Genomic DNA, 21917 nt, shown 5'->3' on the forward strand with positions numbered 1-21917 from the left:
GAGTTCACGTTGCATTGCAGAGTAAACAGTTGACCTGCAAAGTGGCTCAATGTCTCCATCTGCTGTACTTTAATAGTGCCTACCACCGCAATGCACCAACATAAGACCCGGATCCCCGTGCGTTGCTCTTGTTTCTCTGGGGAAGTTTAAAAGCGTTGCGCCATCATATCAAAGTTGTTTGTAAGTTCGCTAGCATTAGCTTACTGCTCAAAGAGTAGAAGATACAACGACAGTTTTTACATTTAGACATTAAATAGTACTTTGTGAAATTCGATAGCGCTTAATACAAGTTAATCCAGAGATTCCCGTGTTTTCGTGAGTTTTAGTGATGGCACTGAAACATTTTCGGACGTTGACACCGATTTTAGCGGACACCTGTTACAGTAAAACATTTAGACTGTCGATAAAAGCCAGTTTGTTGCCTGTAAAATGCTACAGCACAGCAACAGGAGGTGAAGACACAGGAACAGGTATGTCTGGAAACGTGTATTAACTGAATATTGGCTGTAGGAGGCGGCAGAGGCTGCCATTATGTCAGTAACATTAAATAGCATAGACTGTAGGTACACTGCAGGCACCTGAAGCACACACACTTTAAATTAATGCGCTGAACGACACGTTCTCAAACCGGGATAACATCAATGACTGAAGAATACTAAAACGTCCAAAGTTGTGCGATTAAACATTTAAAATCTTAACTTTTCAGCTCCTTCACAATCTAAACGCTTATTTTCACTCAAAGGATTTTTTAAGCATTTACACAGCATACATGTTTAAGGGCCATTGCCATCACTAATGCTTTTCGCCTGTGGCTTCTTCATATGTCAGTGTTTACAAAATAACATTTATGATAAATGTTATCTTGCAAATATTGTTGTATTAATGATATGGCATGAAATCCTTGTTGTTTTTTATATGTTGGTAAATATTAACTTTTTTTGTATGATGCTCACTTCGTAAAATGTTATTGATACACTTTGAAAAATAAAAAAAAAAAAAAAGAAAAATGATGTTGAAGTTATGTGTATTATCACAGCTGTGAATACTGATGTAATTTCAATGAGTGAACCTGAAGGAGCCACAGGCGAAATGCATTGCTCGCTCTGAATAAAGTCCACAAAATGACCTAACAGAACACACAAATGACAACAAATAAATACAAAACAACAAAAAAGGAGGCAAAACAAACACAAAGACTGTGTTTCTTGATCCTAGACAGGAGAGGTAGTGGGTCCTTTTGCATATCTGTGCCCAGGGGCCGATTCTCTCATTATCCACCCATAACACCTCAATTAGGATTATTGAAGAAATCTACTTGCCCTGATGAAATCCTTGGGCATATATTAAACTGTTAAATAGCCATGAGAAGTTAAAGACTTTTTAAATGACAACCCTCTTGAGTCCTAAAATAGTGAAAAAAAAGTGAGGAGCAACAAAATCAGTGGGACACCTATTTTTTTATAAACCCAAACTGTACTCACTAATGAAAATAGCTCCTGACTTGAGCTATTCTTTACTGTTTGTGCAGGTTAAAAATGGGCAGTGTAACTATACATTGATCTGGGTCCGTCCATTGACCTTATGATTCCATAGTATTGATGTAAAATAAAAACATCAATACGGGTTGTCATATTTAAGATTTTAAATGGCCTTGTCATGTCTGTTTCACCATTTCTGTCCAAGCACACATCCCTCCTAAAGATTCAACAGTGTTAGCGGCCTAGCGCCAGGCAGACGGTAGTGAGCAGCTAAAAACAGACAGTGAGGATATTAACTGGTATCGTCTCCTATCGATCTAACGCCCCTGAATTGAATCAAAGCGAAATCATGTCTTGGCAGACTTTGTGATATCAGCAAATATCGGATGGCTGTCAAAGGAATTTATATTATGCAGTGAAGAAACTTGTGATTTACACTTGTATAAAAAATGTGTTGTTATTGCATAAAACTGACATGAAACTCCTCTCAAAAATAATTATACCACTAAAATATGATCCTAATGTTTAATTGCCCTGCTGACTCACTGTGTGTTGCTCAGTCTCAGAGCTTAAGTCCTAAAGTGTGACTGTGAAATGAAGTGAAAAACAACACTTCACACAGGTGGTAAAAACGTGGTTCCACTCCCTTGCGCACACTGTACTGTGTGATAATTTGTTTGAGGTGAAGCAGAGTAGAAAGGGCTGCCTGAGACAAATTGCCTTTTTTTCTTCTTCCTCGCTTCACTGCGTTTTGTTTAGTAGTCCCCTCTCCTTAGAATAGCCTGTGTGAGCAGGGTTAATGCGCTCAGTAGCTTTGTTTTCCTTGCTGTTTCTTTCTTGGATGCAGTTGCCCCTGGCTGCGGTTGACAGCTGGATTCCCCAGGATGACCCTGAACAATGTCAGGTCAACTGCCTGCTGCAACCTCAAGCCACAATCACTGGCACGCTCACACACACTTATCAACACAGAGACAGAGCGAGAGCCAAGGCCCTCACCTCAACCCGGACCATCTCTTTCATTGTGTCACTGTCTGTCACTCTTTCTGTTATCAAGTCTGTCCACATAAAAACAATTTACATTCCATCTCCATCCCTCCTGCTGCGGAGGTTAAACTTCACATCTCTGGCTCGGCCTCTTTCTAAGTGTTGTGGTCCATATTGGTTTCTGTCTGTGCATCTTTATCATTCTCTGTCATTAGCTGCGGGACAGACTGTGGTCACAGAGCGCAGGGGGTCCGTGGTCACCGTGGCGATAAACCGTCCTGAGGTGCGTAATGCGGTGAACCAGGAGACGGCGAGGCGTCTGCTTAAAGAGTTGGAGGCCTTCGACAGTGACCCAGACTTGAACGTGGCTGTCCTGCATGGGAAAGGTAAGAGAACTGTAAGAGACTGAATGGATGGGTGAAAATGTGCACTTAGGCAGATTAAGATTTTGTCTGTAGTTAGAGACAAACTAGCCACCCTCAACAACATAAAAAAAAGTCCCGACACTGTAGCTCCCTTATGTGCAATTTGCACAAATTTCACAAATTAAGTGAAATTTGTCGACACATCAGTAAGTGATTTAGAGCCCACGCTCTTCTTCAGACTTAGTTTTGTATGAAAAGGTGCCATCTTTAAATACCAAAGCTATGACACGTCCACAAGTGACAATCACGTTACGTTACAGGAGAAATAGATAAATTAAAATATAAATAATCACACACACAAATATCACAAATACATGTTTGAACTGTTTTAAACTGTACATGTAGAGAAAAACACACATTCAAAAAACATTATACACCAGAGGCCGTCATACCGCTCATATGGCTAGATCTATGTAGAAGCGTCTCTATATTAATATATAAGAAAATAGGATGTCCCTGATCACGTCTTCTAAGGACATTAACAATATCCCCCACTTTGCCACTAGCCGCCCTCAGCATCAGTCAGTTTCCTCTAGTTTCTTTTTTCTTATCCTCTTTCTGATCTATGCTTCTTTTTTTTTAACATTTCAGCTTTATAACTGGTCACGGACATTTTGGGAGTATCATGAAATTCTGAGAGCATTACACCTGAAAGAAATAGTTGAGAAAGCTAGATGAGAAGAAGGTTGATATCATTTTTCTGTCTGTATGCTAAGTTTGAAACTGCTGCCAGCAGCCGGTTAGCTTAGCTTACCCCAAAGACTGATAACAGCGAGAAGTAGTTATTCTGGCTCTGTGCAGGTATCAAAATCCACCAACAGAACCTACAAACCTCACTCACTATTATATCTTGTTGGTTTAATCTGTACAAAAACTGAAGTATAACACATGTTGCCGTTTACTAGCTATTATGTGCAGGATTATTTCTTGGTCAGTAGCAATAACTTACTGGAGTCTCCACTGGTTGCTTGACAACATTGCAATGATTATTGTACAGAAATGAGTAGTATTGATATTTTCATCTGACTTTGCAAGAACGTGAAGACGTTGATTAACCGAAATGTCAAACTAATCCCAAAGAGAGGATGAGGGAATTTTAGGCATTGTCCTTGCAAGATACAGAATTTAGTTGTGTTTTTTTTTTGTCCAAATGCATATTTAAACCTCTTAACTAATAAGTTAAAGTTGCAGCATGTGACATTCAGAGCATTATTATAGCAGCAACCAACTATATACTATGTAAAGATATATTGGAGTAATGGTGTCTGGAGCAGAGAATGAAGTTACGCTCCCCTGCGTGTGTTGTGTCCTGAGCTTCTCTGTTTTTTGTTGTGGTAGCTGGTTCAGCCGTGTGAACATGTTATTGCATGTGAGTCCCTGTGTGCGCGTCTCACTGGCAGTTATCGCTGATAACGCCGTCCCAACCAACAGTGGCGTGATGGCATTGTCGCAGAAATGTAATGCCCACCCTCTGTTTTACCTTCAGATTAATGCTAAAAACTCTGTCAGCACTGTTGTGGTTGTTAGCATTGTTTATGGAATTAGCACAATTAGCTTCTAGCCACCTGCCCTTCATTATTAATTTGTTTAAGCTGAAAAATATTTGCAAACCACAGAGGAAAAACATTGTAGGTTGTGCAGGTGCTCTGATGCAGTAATAGGTAGTCGTGAAGCTGAACGTGCTTTCATCCTTCCTCAGCTCTTCTCTCTCACGTCTCTTCACAGCTCCCAACCTCCCTTCTCTACATCACATTATTGCTCTGCATCTTTTTTTCCAGCTTTTGCTCCTCGGAGTCTTTAGATCTTGCCAGAACGCCGAGGCGACAGACCAGTGCGCGTACAGAACAAACACACACACCTGTGAGGTGGCCTGCACTGTGTCAGCCGCCCAAAGCCAGAATCATGCCACAGCTCCTAATACTTCTAAAAATAATCATCGCACACACTGAATGAACTCCTTCCCGCAGTGGAAATAATGTCTTCAACCTGGATCAACCTGTCTGCTGTATGAAGTGCACTGTGGCCTCAAGAGACACAAGAGTATACTTTGTGTGGTACTTGAGAGGTTGGAGCCTCTCCAGATGACGGCTGTGGAGTGCTACTAGTCTCAGCTGTGAATAGAAAACAGTGTGTGTTAGAGAGTAATTAGCTCGTGTTAAATGGGTAAGCAACGAGCAGCACCGTAGGTCGTTCCAGCAGAAGTAGCTCTTCTGTGATTCCCACAATGTCTATAACGTGCTTTTAATTGTCTCACCACACATTCCTGTCAGCATGTTGTCCTGTATTGCTGCTCCGCTATAACAGGAAGACTGACCCTCAGTGATGATTAGCAGCCTGTCTGTGCTATGAGATGACAAGCAGGGAGGTTCGAGTTCGGCTGTAGTGTTTCTGACAGCATAAGGAATCCATTTTGTTCAAATTAGCGCCAACAATGATCACTCTCTCAGCTCTCATTTTTCAGTGTCGACGTGTTTTTTTTAAAGTCGTGAAATTAAGAGTAATTGCTTTCTGCAGGTTTTGAATATGCTGGCGCATAGTTGGAGTGTTTGGGATTCAGATTTCTGCAGGCGTTTGTGGTCAGGTACAATCTAGATGTCAACCTGGCTGTGTCCCTACAGCTGTGCACATGCTCAGCTCAACTGAGGTGAAGACGATTGTCTGTAAAGCCTCACTAGTCCTATTAAAAACACAACGATAACTATAACCAAGAGCACACAAGTAGTTTTATTTGTCCAAGATTTGAGAAATCAACAGTTGATGTTCCCAGTTTATCACAAAGGCACTGTATGAGGTTGAGGTCATGTCTCTTTGCTGTTTTCTTCCAGTGGTGGAACAAAATTAAGTATATTTACTTAAAGAGTACAAATTTGAGGAACTTGTATGTTTTTTGAGTATTTTCTTTCTATGGTACTTTCTACTTCTGCTGCAATTGAGAGGGAGATGTTATACTTTTTGACTTCATAACATTTATTTCACAGCTTAGTTATTAACTGTGCACATTAAGATGTTTGCTCCCTAAATGTATGAAGAGCTTATAGAATTCACTGTTTTCTTAAAAATTAAAGCACCCAACGGTAAGCACAGCTGAAATATATATATATACATATATAATAGATGAATTAATTAGTTGATTGACAGAAAATTTGTTGACAGCAATTTTGACAAGACTTTATGTTTCATGCTTAAACATTTCATGGTTGCAGCTTCAAAAATGTGAAAAGTTGCTGTTGCAATTTTGAGTATTCTAATAATTTAATTTTAACAACCTTGAATCGCCACTGATTTGACAAAACATTTTGACAGCATTTTTCACTATACTTAGAATTTTTACAAACTAAAAATCAGTCAGTGGAGAAAATAATCACTGTAATAATCATCAGTGAGAATGATTCATAGGTGCAGCACAATACAAAATAGTTAAAAATCAACTCTACCTCAACCAACAGTAAAATCCTGCTTTCACATTTTAATACATGAGTCATTGGCATGAATCCCCCTAAAACAATGAAGAAACAATGTCTATTTGTGACTCTTAATCAGGGTTTCCAAATGTCATTTTTGACCAGGTTAACCTAAGACTATATATATATATATATATATATTTGTCTTTATATGTACACATATATAAAAAGTTATTTAGTGGCTTGAAGTAGTAACTTTTTTAACTGACTGAAACATACATACATTTGTATGGTGATGTTTTTTAATGCTTTTTAAATACTACCCTGTCAATTATCCTGCCACACCTGAGATTCATCCTGTGATCCCCTGAGGACGGACATCGCTGTCCACATACTTTTGGTCATACCATATGGCACAGAAGACATGGTCCCTGTGAAAACTGTGAACAGTATAAAGAAAATGTGTTTTCATTACTTTGGTCATAAGCACCCTTTAAAAGTCAAACTCTGAACCCATGAGGCTTGAGTTTAGTCTCCCAGTCATTGCTCATTTGCAACATTTATCATATAACTGCAGTGCATATTTTTATTAAATAAATAGAATATCTCTCTGTCCATTTGGCCCCTCAGAGGAGGTTTGTCATGGACTTTGAGTCTAAATAATGCTTTACGATCCTCTGTGAATGGGCCAGCTCTTGAGAGCTTCTGCTCTTTTTCCTACCAGGACAAAGGGGTTTAGGGAGCTCTGTCACATCGCTGCTCCCATAAACAGCATGACGCACTGTTTTTCTATAATTGCCCTGCACTGACCCACAGCTGTAATCAAAGCTCCCAGTTGATGGGTGTTGCTGGCACATGTGTTGGTTATAATCATTTTCATTACTGTTACATTACGGAGAGAGGAGGATTTTATGAGTCCCTGCCTCAGCCTGTGACATAGTGTTTGTAGGCCTCTCGGGCAATGTTGTAATTACCACATGAATCCAACGGAAGGGGCTGTGGTTGGAGTATGTTAGTCCTCCATTAATGAGCATATTGTGTATGTGCATATGTGTGTGTGAGCACTTGCATGATTTGTGACTATGTATTGGATTTGGGCTCTTAAAGGGAAGAGGAGCATTCGTGTGCCAGCCAGCCCAAAGCAAGCTGCGATCCAAATTGCAGCCCTCGGACTCCAGCTCAACTTGTTGTTTTTTTCATCCTCATCATTTTCCCTTCCTCTCTGACTTTCCAGCTGCCATACTTTGTAATTTTGTGGTCTCCTCCAGGAGGGAATTTCTGCGCTGGTTATGATCTGAAAGAGCTGGCCAATCACACAGCCTCCCTCAAATTGGAGCAAGATGTCACCAAGGGTCCCGGTCCGATGGTGAGCCCTGTTTGCGTGTGCTTGTGAGGGTTATATCTATATTCCCTTATGATGTTAATGAAGGGCTAAAGGCCTCCACAAAAAATCAAAAATAAAACCAGAAAATGATTGTGAATATTTTTAAGGCTTTAGGAAGACAGGTGGTGGTGAAGGTTTGGGTGTGTGTGTTGTACTTGTGCAAAAAAAGTCCTTTCTCACACTAATTTAACTTGATAAAGACAGGTTATAGCATAATAGATGAACTGTAAACTACAAAAAACTACAGCCTCCATAAAGTCTGTTTGGATTGCATGTTAAGTCTTTTGGGATTGAGTGGACCTCCTGTGCAGAAAATTATAGCACTACATCTCTTACAGTATACAAAGTGCATCATTTGTTCAGCGACAGCTGGAACTTGGATCATTTGTTACTCTTTTCTAGAACATTTTTTGGTACATACTCCATGGAAACAGAGAGGTAAAAAAGCACGAGATGGGTAGTAAAAGTAAACATTTATATACAGAAGTGCCTTATTTATACCATACAATTGATATATTTTATAGGATGAATATAGAATGTGCTCATCTTCTGTGTTGATTTTACCATGCTGAAGTCCCATAGCTTTGCATTTATACAGTGTGTATATGTTTTGATGCACTAATCCAGTTCTTTTCTCCAGGGTCCATCCCGTTTGGAGCTGTCAAAGCCGCTGGTAGCAGCAGTCAGTGGCTTTGCTGTGGCTGGAGGGCTGGAGCTGGCTCTGCTGGCAGATCTGAGGGTGGTGGAGGAGAGCGCCGTCATGGGGGTGTTCTGTCGCAGGTTTGGTACGTCTGACATCGCATGCTACTTTTCAGTTACTACTGTACCATGCTGTGCTTTTCCTCAGTCAGTGCTGGTAGGAAAATACCTCTGCATCAGGGATACTCAACTTGCTTTGCTGTGGTTCCACTTTTGCAAAACATCAGGATGCCAGGGGCCAGTTGCAGTAGCCCCGTACATGTTTTTGGGATTTTAGGACATTGCTTGAGACTTGCAACAACTGAATGTTCATCTTTTACGCCTGCAATTCTCTCAGTAGTTGTAGTAATACTGTAGTAATAGCAACAATGCTACCTCTCAGCACTACTACTTGTGTTTATAGTAATAGTACCTCGACTACTCCGACCACAACTACCATCACTACCTAATCTCAGCTACTGCTGATGTCGTAGCTTCCACTTGACTCATTATCTGTTAATATTTATATTACTGCTACTAGCTTTTGCTACTTTGACTGCTTCTTTTTGATGTTTTTCTATTTATAATACTAGTGATACTAATGTGCATACTGTTTCCCTTTTAACTGCTGCTGTTAATATTGCTAGTACAATCTTATCACTACTGGCAGTATTAATAGGAATAGTTCTGCTGCCACCACCACCTCCTCTCTTCCACCTTACTCTGTTTTGCTGCTCGACCTGCCTTTGTGTATCTGCTCATCTAATTATAGCTGTCCATGAAAACATCGTTGTGCTTTTCTCTGCATCCACACATACATCATTTGTCTCCTAATGCCAGGAAGTCCACGCTGTTTCTATTTTTCAACTATGTTACTCTGTCCTGTGTTATCACCCCAGCCTCCTCTTGTTTGTGTGCAAGTCATAGTGCGATAACACAAGTGACCGTGACCTTTTGGCATCACGGCCTGAGTCTGCTGGGCAGTCTTGATAAGTAGGAGAGGAAGCAGCCCTCTGCCAGTTTTCCACTGCGGGGCCAAACAGGGCTTACATATTATTTATGTCACACAATTTCCTCATAAACAACATTTTCCTTTTTTGGCGTCTTGTAGCTTATTGGCATAGTTTGCTCGCTGAGTCGGCTATAGTTTTTAAAAGAACAACTAGTACTTTGGGTCTTCTGCTGTAAACACTTTAAGTCAATTCTGATCCTAGCAAGTCATGGTTGGCTTTAATATGTAAAAGTGGCTCATGTTGGACCGTTGCTGTAGCATCTCTCATGATGTAGCTGTCATTGCTCGAGCCATGCTGCTAGAGGGTTTAAAATACAACCATGGTGTTTATAAATACAACTGATGTACTATAATTTACTGGCAGTACTAGATTTAGAGTGTAAACATGCAGGGCTTATCATCCCAGGCCTGTAATTTACAGGAGAGCATCCTGGCAGTGCCCTTGTCTTTCTGTCTGTCTGACTGTCCGTCCTCCCAGACTGTCTGATGGCAAGTCTTCAGCGCCAGGCCACACTCCAGTCTCTGTGCACATCACATTATAAGAGCTCTTTTACCATAACTTGAGGAAAAACATTCTCAAAGTAAAGAATAGAAAAATAGATAATAATAAGTACGGAAACTGGGGTACCGTATGGGCACCAATATCAAAAACATTCAAACTATAACCTGGTCTTTTCCTCAAATCTAAATTTTTCACATCTGATTGCTTCTGTCCTCTGCCTGTCGCAGATTTGTGTAGTTAGAGTCTCTGTGTAAGAAACCAAAAGTTAAAACATTCAGTTAAAGGTGGAGTATGCAATTCTAATCCACCACAGTCTCTGTATATGGTAACCAAAGTCGCTTAAGCCACACAATACTAAAATGATGTTATAGTCCCTGTTGAATAATATTCCCTTCTGTTAAAGTGCCTCCCTCGATGGTTAGAGTCGGGGATAAGGTTTAGTTCAGGTTCTGTTAGGGTCAAACATTTCGACAGGGGAACAATCTTTGGCACAACACAGCATCTCCCTCTTCCATGTCCTCGCCCATGAGGAACAAAGCTGTACAGCAACAGAAATCAATTCTAAATAACATTGTAAATATTACTGAAGCTTCTAGATGAGCACTGATGGTATATTTGTTTTCACATCCAATCAAGTTTATTTATATAGCACATTTAAAAATGCAGTTGACCAAAGTGCTGTAGAAATGAAAAGAGATGGCACACATATAGATAACATTTAAATAGGCACAACAGCAACATAATGGTACTTGAAATTACAAAGCAATATTATATGTACACAAATAAAAAACAAAATAATACCAGTAAGATCAGTTACATACATAAAAAGATTCTGAAATATATCAAACCACTGTGAGCAACCCAAGGCCTTTGAAAATGTACGTTTTAGGATTAGTCTGGAAATTAATTTCTTGAAATTCATGAAGATTTCTTACCAAGATGCCTATTTCTGATTTTCCTGAGTTTTTTTTTTTTTTTTTTTAAAGAAATTGTGCCAATTTGCTTAGGGTTCACAGTTTAAAATGAATGAATGCGTCTGAAAGCAGCACAACAAAAGTGACGTTGCTCCAGGTTTCAAAGAGTTAAGTAACATTAGCTGTATGTCAGAATCAATAACAGGAGAAGAAGTAAAACACTGTCATTGACGATGGAAGTGAAGATTAGGGGGAGAGGCACAAGAATTGTAACAGCTGATTATCGGTGCATCTCTGGACACAAACTGACAAACTTCTTTCAACAGATTCAAGAATCTCGATCTGAGCTCTGCGTGTCCCATTAGGGATGAAATTAATCTAGTGCCTGCACTCAAACCTCTTCCCTCAGCTCAAAACTATGTTTGGGAGGCAGAAATTAGCATCGCTGCGGTCTCAACACATTAAGTTGCACATTTCCTCCCAGTAATTAATTCTCTGCCTCTTGATTGCCACATATCTTCAGGCTTGTTTGTCAACACATTTGAGATGTTTCCCCCAGCTTAGTTGAAACCACTGTGGTTTTTTCAGATGTGCATTTAGCACACTGATTATTACTTTGGCTGCTGGACCCAAACTCTGTGGAGCTGTACGCTGCACAACCAGCATCTTCACCTTTTCAAGCCTGTAGTTAGTGTAGTTTAAATCCTGAGGTGGGTGAGGGAACATTAACGAGACTAAATGGGGCTGCATTCCACAATGAGACATTTCTCATAAGGGCCTAAGTTTAGAAAAAACAGACTTTACAGTGGAAAAGAGTATACATTCAAACTTTATTTTCCCAACATTAAACAATTGAAAACCAAGCTTCCCTCCCCATTTACATCAAATGTGGTGCTGCTCTGTGGGACGCACAGTTTATTTAAAGATCCTGTGTTTCTTACAGATTATTTCCTTTTAATGGTTGAATTCTGTAACCGTTTTGGGGTCGGGCACAGATGGCAGCAGCCGGAGGGAATCCCTGGTGGCTTTGGAGTCAAAAAACCCTCAGAGGCTTGCTGCAGCGCTCTGATGTGGGCCAATGGCAACCATAAGGATTTGACAGCTTTCTGGCACGTGATTGGCTGCCGAACCTGTGGCTTCCTGTCTGGGGCCCCTCTGCCTCGCCGAGGAGGAAATGAGAAGGAGGAGATGGTTGCGTCACAGGAGTCTGGTATTAGTGTCTACTGCTGTTGGATTTTGATAGACCTGAATGAAAAACCACCGTGCTTACCTAATTCCCTGATGTTATTTTGGTTCCTTAACCCAGAGGAACATTACAAAGCAAAAAAAAAAGCCAAAAAAAAGTTGGCAACGGAAGAGGAAACTTAAAATAGTTCAGTAATACTTCATTCAAGGATTTTTCTTTAATGGTGAGGCTAAATCAGGCAAGCGTGGAAGTTGTCCAGGACTGTTAGGATAGTACTCCTCTGATTTCCCTGTTTGAAGTAGAAACCGATAAATGGAGACCCCTCACACACACACACACACACACACACATACTGATCAGTCATGTCAGTGTCTCCTCCCACTCTCCTCTTCACAGTTTTAAGTCCTGTCTCATACCTGGACGAAGCCGAGAAGTAGAGTGCCAAAAAAAGAAGAAGCCACATGTTGAATCGAAGTCAAACCTCCATCCAAAGCTGACATAACATCGGCCAATTCAAACACCCGCTCGGTGAGTTTGAAACTGAGTGACATAGTCCAGTGATTACATCACCTCGCTTTAAAATCGGCAGGCCCTCTTGAAACTTCAGGTTTCTTTTCCATGAAGAGTGAATGGACGGAGCAGTTGTGTGCAGAAACGGGATCAGTCAACATTTTGAAGAAATACTTCACTCACAAAATGAATTGTGTATCAGTTACTCACCTCGTGTTACGTTGACTTTGTGAAGAAAACTTTCTTGCATGCCTCCAAGGTGAACAAAGAATCCAAAAAGCTGACAAAATTCATGATGAATTAAAGTAATCAGATATCGAGTGTAACAAAAGCAAAACTATATCAAAACATCTGTTTCCAAACTTAAAACAAGTCTCATTTATTCAGCTGTGTGTCCAATACTCAGCAAATACGCATTTTCACTAAAAAACTTACTTTTTAAACACTTCTGCATAAACGGTTTTATACATGGATGAGTAGCGTGCCTGGGCAAGTGCGTGCGTTTGAACTCCGCTCAATGGGATATATGAGCAGAGTTCAAACGCACGTTTTTAACCAGGTGTGCTTCTGTTATACGGATGTGTTTTAAATAATACGTTTTTAGCCAAAATACATGTGTTTGAAAAGTAGTGAGCGTATGACGATACAACATGAGCTGTATGAGAGTATGCCAACAGATTTTTTTTATATAATTTTGCTGTTATTTGAAGTAGACTCAATTCATCAAGAACTTTCTCAAATTTTGGATTCTTCATACACCATGGAGACATACAGTTTTTTCTTTTTGTCCGGATCATTTTGTGGGTGAATTATTCCTTAAAGTAGAATAATTGATGGCAAATATTATTTTCGGCAGTTCAAAGCAGCTTTACTGTCATTCTAAAGTCAAATGGAGTCTCGAATGATTGAGGGACTTTTTGGCAGGTTTTATAATGTTTAAACCTTCAGGTGATTTTGTGTTTTCCCATTAGGTGCTACATGTCCTCCGCAGTTTCACAGTGTAAGGCCCCGTTTGCAGCTTTGGTGGTCTCGTATACTGGTGCTCTGCAAACTAAAGAATATGCAGCCCTGGTATTAACTCAGTGGGCTAAATACATGAAATCAAGTTAACTGTGTGGCACTCATGTTTGACCCAGCCCAGTGCAGCTATTTTCCTTCATTCCTCGTGAGTAATTCAAAGTGAGCTGCTGCTCTTTTCCCTTTGTCCATTTTAGTCTGGAGTTGTCCGGAAATCGTTAATCCACATCAAACTTAATCGCATTACCCTCATGGGAGGCCATTGTGGTGGGTTTTACTTTGATGTGGTGAGGATGCCAGCAGCAAACCACCACACCTCAGTGTGTCGTGTTTCACACTCTGTTCTCAGGTTTGTAGTAGACGTAGATGTTGGATGTGATGTACCATCGAGTGTGGTCTCCTCCCGTTGGACTTGGTACCACATCACATAGAAAAATGTTAATTTTTCTGTTTTGGCTTCCCAAGTCCGCGAGGAGTTCAGAGGTCAGCTACAAAGCAGCAGTCTTTTCTTTAGTAGGGATTGAGTGTCTTTATCTGACTTCTCAGCTGGTTGATTATGTAAGTAATAGCTGACAAGGGGGCTTGAACCCAGAATTGTTTCATTGTTTTCTCTCCAAAATAATTTTTATAATGTAATAGATACCTGTAAGACAATGGTGGTTACCTACAATAATGTACCAAAGGATGTGCAGATGCAGAAACACCTGCTCTGCAGCATTTCTTGTTTTAACTGAAGCTATAGAACACAGATTAACTCTTTTTAAATGTTTTTTTTTTATGTTAGCATAGTTAAAGGACCACTTTATGTTATGTCTTTTTCTGTCTTATTAGAAAAAAATATAGTTCAGTGTGCATTAACTGTCCTTTCAGTGCAAGTTTTGAATTAAGAACTTTGTATCCATGGTCTGAAATTTATACCGGCCAAGCGCCAAATGCGGGTAGATTTTCTGTTTGGCAAGGAAATCTCAGAAGGCTGTCTGCCACACTATAGAGGGTAAATGTTAAAATAGTCACTTAGTAAAAAAACTATGCTTGGAGTCTCTATCGTGTTTTGGTTGGACTCACAGTAGCGCAGCTTTGTCCTCTGCAGTCTGAGACGAGTTTTGCAGAGCAATAGAGACTCAATCTTGCATTCAGATGCGCCGTGTAAACTCTGAAATCTATGTTGCCTTGTACGGCAAAGCATGTGGGCGCCAACTATGGTTCATTCAAGCACACCTTGTAATCTATACTTGAATGGCCATTAAGGTTATTTAAAACAGGAAAGCATTTTAATAATTGGATGCTTAAATCTGAACAATATCCCATTTATCTCTACCAAGAAAGATTTTAAATATTCCATTTAAAAAACAAATCAGGTTGTTATCAGCAGCCCTATCATATTCTTATTTAAAGGTCTACTTAACGGATACTGTTATTTTGGCTTGTAGAAAATACAGTATGTTTGGCCAGTGGATTTTTTTCATCTAACAGTCCTCTTGGCCTGTGAGTCAAACAGTTAAACTGGACTCTGTATCATTACTGAGTAAGTATAAAAATATTATTGAAAAATATTTTTTTGGTAAGTGAATGCTGTTGAGAATCCTTGAAAAAGAAAATACCCAAGAAGCCTTAGTTTCCAACTGAAAATGTTTGTGATGACTCATATAGGATTCGGGAGGAACACATTATTTAGCAAGTAGATAAAATGCAGAAAGATAAAATACAAAGTTCCTTCATTCTTCTAGATTCCTGCATTTCAGTCAGATAAGCTGTGATGACCTGTTGATGCAGGAAGAGAACCACCTCCCATATCTAGTTATTAAACAATAGACTTTGCTGACTCATGTTCAACCTTGCTAATAACAAGCCTCAGTCTTGATAATGGGCTTATCTGCTTTATACAAGAAGGCAGAGGGCTCCTTTCCAAAATGTTTGGCTCATTACTGAAGAACGATGACAAATCCACACTTTTGTTTTGCGGACACTTAACTGATTATCTTGTATCAGGATCACTGCCAAACATTTGCCTCCATGAAACTTGGAATAGAGGATCAGAAGCCACCGCTCTCCGCCTCAGCCAAACATGCCTTTTGAGTTAAAGCTACTTCAATGAGGTGCTCCCAAGCTCTCAGCTCCCATTCATATGGGACAAAGCGCAGGTCTGTATAAAGTCCCACAAAACAGGACACATCAGAGACAGGACTATCAGACAGGGAGAGGAGGGTGAGGGCTGGAGGTGCTGGAGACGAGTGCTGTGGATAAGAAGGGAGATCCTTCCGCTTGCTGATAGCGATGGTGCCAACAGCAGCACCAAAGACAGACAGGCTGGAGGTCAGCTTGGCTCCTTATCTGTCCCTCTAAGAGTCAGGCTCTGTCTTCCTCTGCCTGTCACTGTTTCCTAGCCAGCCTCCTGTCTCTCTCTGCCATTCCTTTTTCTGTCTTTTGCTGTAATCAGAGTGATCGTGCTGGACACAACATAGAGGAGCTCTGTGCGATAATCGACCCTCTGTTGATGAGGACTAGAGCAATGATTGTGTCTGAAGTTATCAGTGGGTACATGGAAAAAACTGTAGAGTAGCTGAACAAGGGGGGGGGGGCTAAGTTATGAGAAATAGTTTTAAATACATAACTAAAGAAATATGTAGATGGATACATAGTTGATGTTATCAGCTTAAAGTAATGGCCAAATTGTCAAAAGAATAAGAATAAGATAATCAATAAATGATTTAAATTATTCCATTATGAGGCTCGATGATAACAAGGCCTGCAGTATGGATACTATTTCTGCAGAACACTTAAAGAATGCCAGTAATAGGATCTGTCCCCTGCTCGCATTGTGTTTTACTGGTTTCGTTATTCATGGTGTCCTTCCAGATTCTATCATTTCTGTGCTGCTAGTTCCTGTAATTAAGGACAAGGCTGGTAAATTATATGATATGGATAATTACAGACCTATTGCCCTTGCCAGTATTCCCTCTAAGGTGCTGGAAAGAATCCTGATGGAGAGGTTGGAAATACTTCTTGTAACTGCTGATAATCAGTTTGGCTTTAAGAGAAAACTTGGCACTGATATGTGTATTTATGCTCTTAAGGAGATTATTGCTAATTACAGGACTCGCAATTCTACTGTATTTTTGTGTTTTATTGACGCATCCAAGGCCTTCGATTGGATTAACGATGAAAAATTATTCATGAAATTGCTTGATAAAGGTGTCCCAAAATACATAATTGGAGTAATTGTTTTCTGGTGTGCTCCTCAGAAATTAGGGGTTAAATGGGGGAATGTGGTGTTGGCTCCATTCTCTGTGAGCAGTGGTGTTTGCCAAGGTGGAATTTTGTCCTCTATATTGTTTAATGTGTATCTGGATGAAAGAAATGGATCTATTTTAAACAGAATTCTGACAGTATTGGATAAACAGTGGAAATATCTAAAGGACTGACTTTGCAAGTGTCGGTGGGTCTTCCTGTATCCAGACATTTTTTTAAAATCCTTATTTGACTACTTGCCCTATCCGAAAAAAGCACCTGATTTTTTACAATCACCTACACCGTGTCCATTGTAGCCCAAAATCTTGACTGTACAATGCCTTAGTGTTCATCATGGTTGTCTCCAACTATTTCTTCATAGTATAAATGCACTTACTGTATGCACTCAAAATAGCATATATAAGCACAGAATATGGGATTTGAGACAGCAAGATATTGATGGTTAAAATGGTATTTAAATGTAATAGATAAATGAGTTGAGTTCATCTGACTGGACTGTGGGTGTACATCAAACAATAAAGGTTGTGAACCACCGGACTACAGTCTGGTGTGTGTGTGTGTGTGTGTGTGTGTGTGTGTGTGTGTGTGTGTGTGTGTGTGTGTGCAGAAATACTTGGATAGGAATGCTATTGTGAGTGTGTGTGTGTTGCATGTGGTGCAAGACAAAGCTCCACGGAGCAAAACCTTGCCTCAAACACTCTCAGTTGTTGTCTCAGTCAATATTAAAAAGACCTTGAACCTCACACACACCTGCGCTGCAAGAATCTGTGCTATTCTTATAATTGAATTGCAGCAAAAGGAATCCAGCTGTCATTTTTGTTGCTTTTCATCAGCTCCGAGTGCTCAGCTGTATACTCTGTAATTTACATTTCAGTAGGATACACTCCTGTAATGGGGAATGACTGAAAAATTGAGTGAAATCTAGTATTTGCAGACAGTGTAATACCCCCCCTCCGTCCCCAGGCTGATCACAGTCTTTTGTCTGTCAGAGCGCCATATGTGCTGACGGTCTGAACCCAAACCAGGCCTCTTGGATTGGTCGCACGTGTATTAACAGTGGTATTCCATGTATTCCAATTTAATTTATTTGAACGACATGGAGAAAGAGAGTGGCTTGCAGAGCATGAATAGAATCACAGTATTTCCACGACTCCCTAAAGAATGAGAGAGAGAGGGGGGGGAGAAAAAAAACTGAAAGCTAGCATGATGATTTGGGGTTATGAAAACATGTCCGACACATGTGCTCTCAATAAGGGGCGGTCAAATAGAATCAGCGACTTGGAGGAATTAGGGAGTCGGGATTGTGGCGTGGAACTTGGGAGCGCTCAACGGTAGAAAGTATGCCAATTCCAGCTGGTGCTCTTTAGAAATTAGGACAGATGCCAGATGCTTACTGTACCTTGCAGTGTACTCTCTCTCCCTCCTATCCCTCTTTCTCTCTGGTAGACCCAGTAATAATGCAAATGTGTCCAGTGAGAGTGGAGTTTTCACGTACTGACTGAAAGAAAGCAGAGTTACAGTGAAGGAGTGAAACTGTTTCAAAACTTTGCTCCCCTGACAGCTGTAACCCAGATTAATGCCAGCAGTATATTATGTATTTCTAAGTGTTTCTTTGGCTGTTTTCACACAGTTTAAGTCACCTGAACCCCATATACTGGCACAGTGGCCTACATTCCCTTTCACCTTTTCACAGTTAGGTAATCCAAATTTTTATCCGCCCACCTCCACATTCTGGATATACTTTTCACAGGCACAGGAATTTCCAAATGTGTTCCAGTGCAGCACAGGGCTATAATCAACCCATCAATTTATTTTCTGATTTATCAGTTAGATATGTCAGAACATCAAGAACGTTTTCCATCAAAATGTTGCAGAGTCCCAGATGACGTCTATTTGTCAAAAGCTCAAATGTATTTCGTGTGATTAGTTAACTAGTCGATTAAATGTTGCTACCCTCGCTAGTCAGCACCACAAATGCCAGTCAGTTAAACTTATTTTTACAATGATTATTATTATTGCACAGTATTGTTTTAACTCAATGAAAATGCCATTGTAATAATAAGGTACAAAGATTTACTTTCCTAAAGAATAATTAAGAATTATTATTTTGTGAGTTGTTTTCATGTTTTGTCAGGTGATAATAATGCACAGTGCAAAATATGATTAGTTACTGAAAAATGTGATTAACAAGGATAAATGGCTCTCAAACACAGTATCTTTTGGACTATGTTTAACTTTACAGATTAAATTTTGCTCAGTTTTGACTGTTTTCTGTTTTCTAGACTATTCAACTAGTCTAGGTTTATATTATGTTTAAAAGTCTGGAAAATTAGTCGTTAGGAACATCATGAGTAAAAGACTAATACTGCATCTAATAACAGATAAATCAATGGGCTTTCAGAATAAATGCATTGGCCTGAGATGTAGCATAAAACAGTGTGATTGTGCCTTTTATATGAAGATATATTTGATACTGAACATCTCATCTTCTTTCAGGAGTTCCCCTGATCGATGGAGGCACAGTGCGGCTCCCACGTCTCATCGGTCTGTCAAGAGCTCTTGACCTGATTCTGACTGGGCGACCAATCGGAGCACAGGAGGCTCTCGCCTACGGCTTGGCTAACAGAGTTGTGCCTGATGGCCAAGGTATTGGAGTTCCTGTAGATTCTGTTTATCAGTGCTCTGTCAAGGTATCAATCCTCAACACCAATAACAACCAAAATGTGTCACTGAGTATCAAAAAGTGTCAAATATTGAAAGTTGGTATTGAATGTTTGGTCAGATTCTTAGAAATCTAACTAGATCTTTCATCTGATTTAAGTTTATTATTATATATTTGAAAATGACATTGTCATCTGTCCAAAATTTAACTGTCATTGCCATATACAGATTTTTTTTTTTTTACTTGCAACATAATAACATGTTGACAAGTGGGAGGTAAAAACAAAAGCACTTCAGGAAACTGCTAATTTAGCCCAAGTCCAGCATACACGGCAGGACAAGTATATTTATATACTACATTTCAGCACCAAGGCAATTCATAGTGCTGCACATGAAACATCAAAATCACTGAGAAAAACCCATTTTTAAAGGACATTTAAATACATTTAAAAAGGGATTAAAGAGAAAGTGAATAGAAAATACAAACAAGATTAATAGTGTAAGAAATGAGTAAGTATCGTATTTCATAAAAGGCAGCAGCAAACTAAAAAGTCTTGCAGTTTGTTCCAGATATATGGCGCACAAAAACTGAACTCTGTTTCTCCATGTTTAGTTTTGACTCTGGGGACACAAGGCAGACCTGTCCCAGACGACCTGAGAGTTCAGGATGTTTTATAATGTTACAGAAGATCAGTAGTTTGACCCTAAACCATTCAGTGCTTTATAAACCAGAAGTATTCGATATCAATTATTTGACGGACAGGAAGCCAGTGTAAAAACCTCAGAAGTGGAGTGATGTGATTCACTTTCTACACCACTGCAGTAGTCGAGTATACTGAAGATAAATGAATGGACAAGTTTATCCAAATCATGCCGAGTCCTTTTATCCTTAATATTTTCTGAGATGATAGTAGGCTGACTTTGTAATTTTCTTAATGTGGCTGTTAAAAATTCTGGTCCGTATCCATGACAACACCGAGAGTTCCTGCTTGGTCCGTTGTTTTTAACATAGCCAATTAAAGCTGAATGCTGACTATAATCGTTCCTCCTTAGCTTCAATAACAATAACTTCAGTTTTGTCTGTTTAATTGAAGAAAATGATGGCACATCCAGACATGCTTTTTGTTCAGTGCACTTACTCAGTTCTTGTGTTGGACCATCATCCCCTGTTGATATGTAAATGTGTGTGTCGTCTGCATAATTATAGTAAAATACAGTATTTTGCTGTTTTTCCACAATCTGAGCCTGTGGAAGCATGCAGATATAAAACAAGGATGCTGATGGGGTGTTCACACTGCATTGTAGTTGGTATTTCATGATATTTGATAGCAAATGGTGGAGATGTAAAGACCAGATATGGGGGAGGCTGGAAGTCTTCTGTCTGTGTGGGGGAAGTAGAAATCATTATTCACTGTGAAGTCCAGTCGTGTCGACACCACAGAGAAACAGGCCCGTGACCCATTTTCATTCAGGAAACACAGTTTTTAAGAAACTGTTCTGTAGGTGAGATCAGACAAAAATCAGACATAATGTAAATTTGTTCCAGTGAATCTGTTTTCTTTATTTGGCTCCGACATTAAGCTGAAGCCATAACTCACCATTAGCACTACCCTCTCCTCGCTCATTCAAGCAGCAGCCTGAGGATTAAGTTATGCACGCATTTCAATACGGCATTTCCTGTATTACATTAATACATGAATGCTCCCGTATCCTTAAATCCCAAAAAAAGCCCTTCCATGTGCGAACCCCCCCCCCCAACTCTCCTTAGACGTTAAAAGAAGATTAGCTTAATTCTTTTAGGAAGTTCTTCTTCCCACACTCAAGTCTCAGCCTAATTGGCCTTTCTGAGGGATGATCACTTAGTGCGGATTTAACATCAGACGAAAACAACGAAGTAGCAGCTTACCAACATATATACACACACAGGGCATCAAAGTGTGGCACCATGAGGCGTCGTTTTTTCCATAGGAGCGATCTGGATGTGGTCCTGTGCTTTCATGTGGGCGAGGATGCAGAGAGGCATGGGTAGACACACAGCAGCGGCATGGAAGGGCTGGTGGTTTTGTTTTTTAGTTTAAGAGAAAGGGTTAATAACACAGATGTATTTTACTATGTTATGAATGGCGGCATTTCTTAGCGTATGCATGAAGTATGTGTTCATCTGTGTCACTGTGCTCGGCTGACTTCATGTCACAACCACAGCTTTACAGGCAGCCCTGCAGTTAGCAGAGCAGATCAGCTCCTTCCCTCAGCAGTGTCTGCGGGCCGACCGCTCCTCAGCCATGTACAGCTGCTACGACGCTCCCTCCTTCTCACAGGTACACGATATGTAGGAATTTCATACCATATCTATGATACCAACATGTAAGCTACAGTAGATAAAATGTGATATCAAATTACAGGTCACTTCTTTCCCTCATGTGCTGACATATATTATTGTCATAATTCCGTGGGCTTTTTTTGTGATATATCGTATTGGTCACCCAAACTGTTTTTCTGTCCAGTTTATATTTTTG

At 40.0% G+C, this 21917-nt stretch overlaps 1 protein-coding gene across 1 annotated transcript in view; it reads left to right on the forward strand.

Annotated features, from left to right (window-relative positions):
* Positions 1–117: 117 nt before the first annotated feature.
* Positions 118–21917, forward strand: part of LOC121960516 (uncharacterized) — a 22476-nt gene continuing 676 nt past the window's right edge. The window contains exons 1-6 of the mRNA XM_042510255.2: positions 118–470; positions 2678–2848; positions 7557–7654; positions 8313–8457; positions 19237–19386; positions 21604–21719. Coding sequence (XP_042366189.2) covers positions 329–470; positions 2678–2848; positions 7557–7654; positions 8313–8457; positions 19237–19386; positions 21604–21719 — 822 coding nt within the window. The 5' untranslated portion in view covers positions 118–328. The remainder of the gene's footprint in view (positions 471–2677; positions 2849–7556; positions 7655–8312; positions 8458–19236; positions 19387–21603; positions 21720–21917) is intronic.

The sequence above is a fragment of the Plectropomus leopardus genome, chromosome 21, assembly GCF_026936395.1.
Source record: "Plectropomus leopardus strain MGB_pleo_1.0 chromosome 21, ASM2693639v1, whole genome shotgun sequence".
In the NCBI taxonomy this organism is placed as follows: Eukaryota; Metazoa; Chordata; class Actinopteri; order Perciformes; family Serranidae; genus Plectropomus; species Plectropomus leopardus.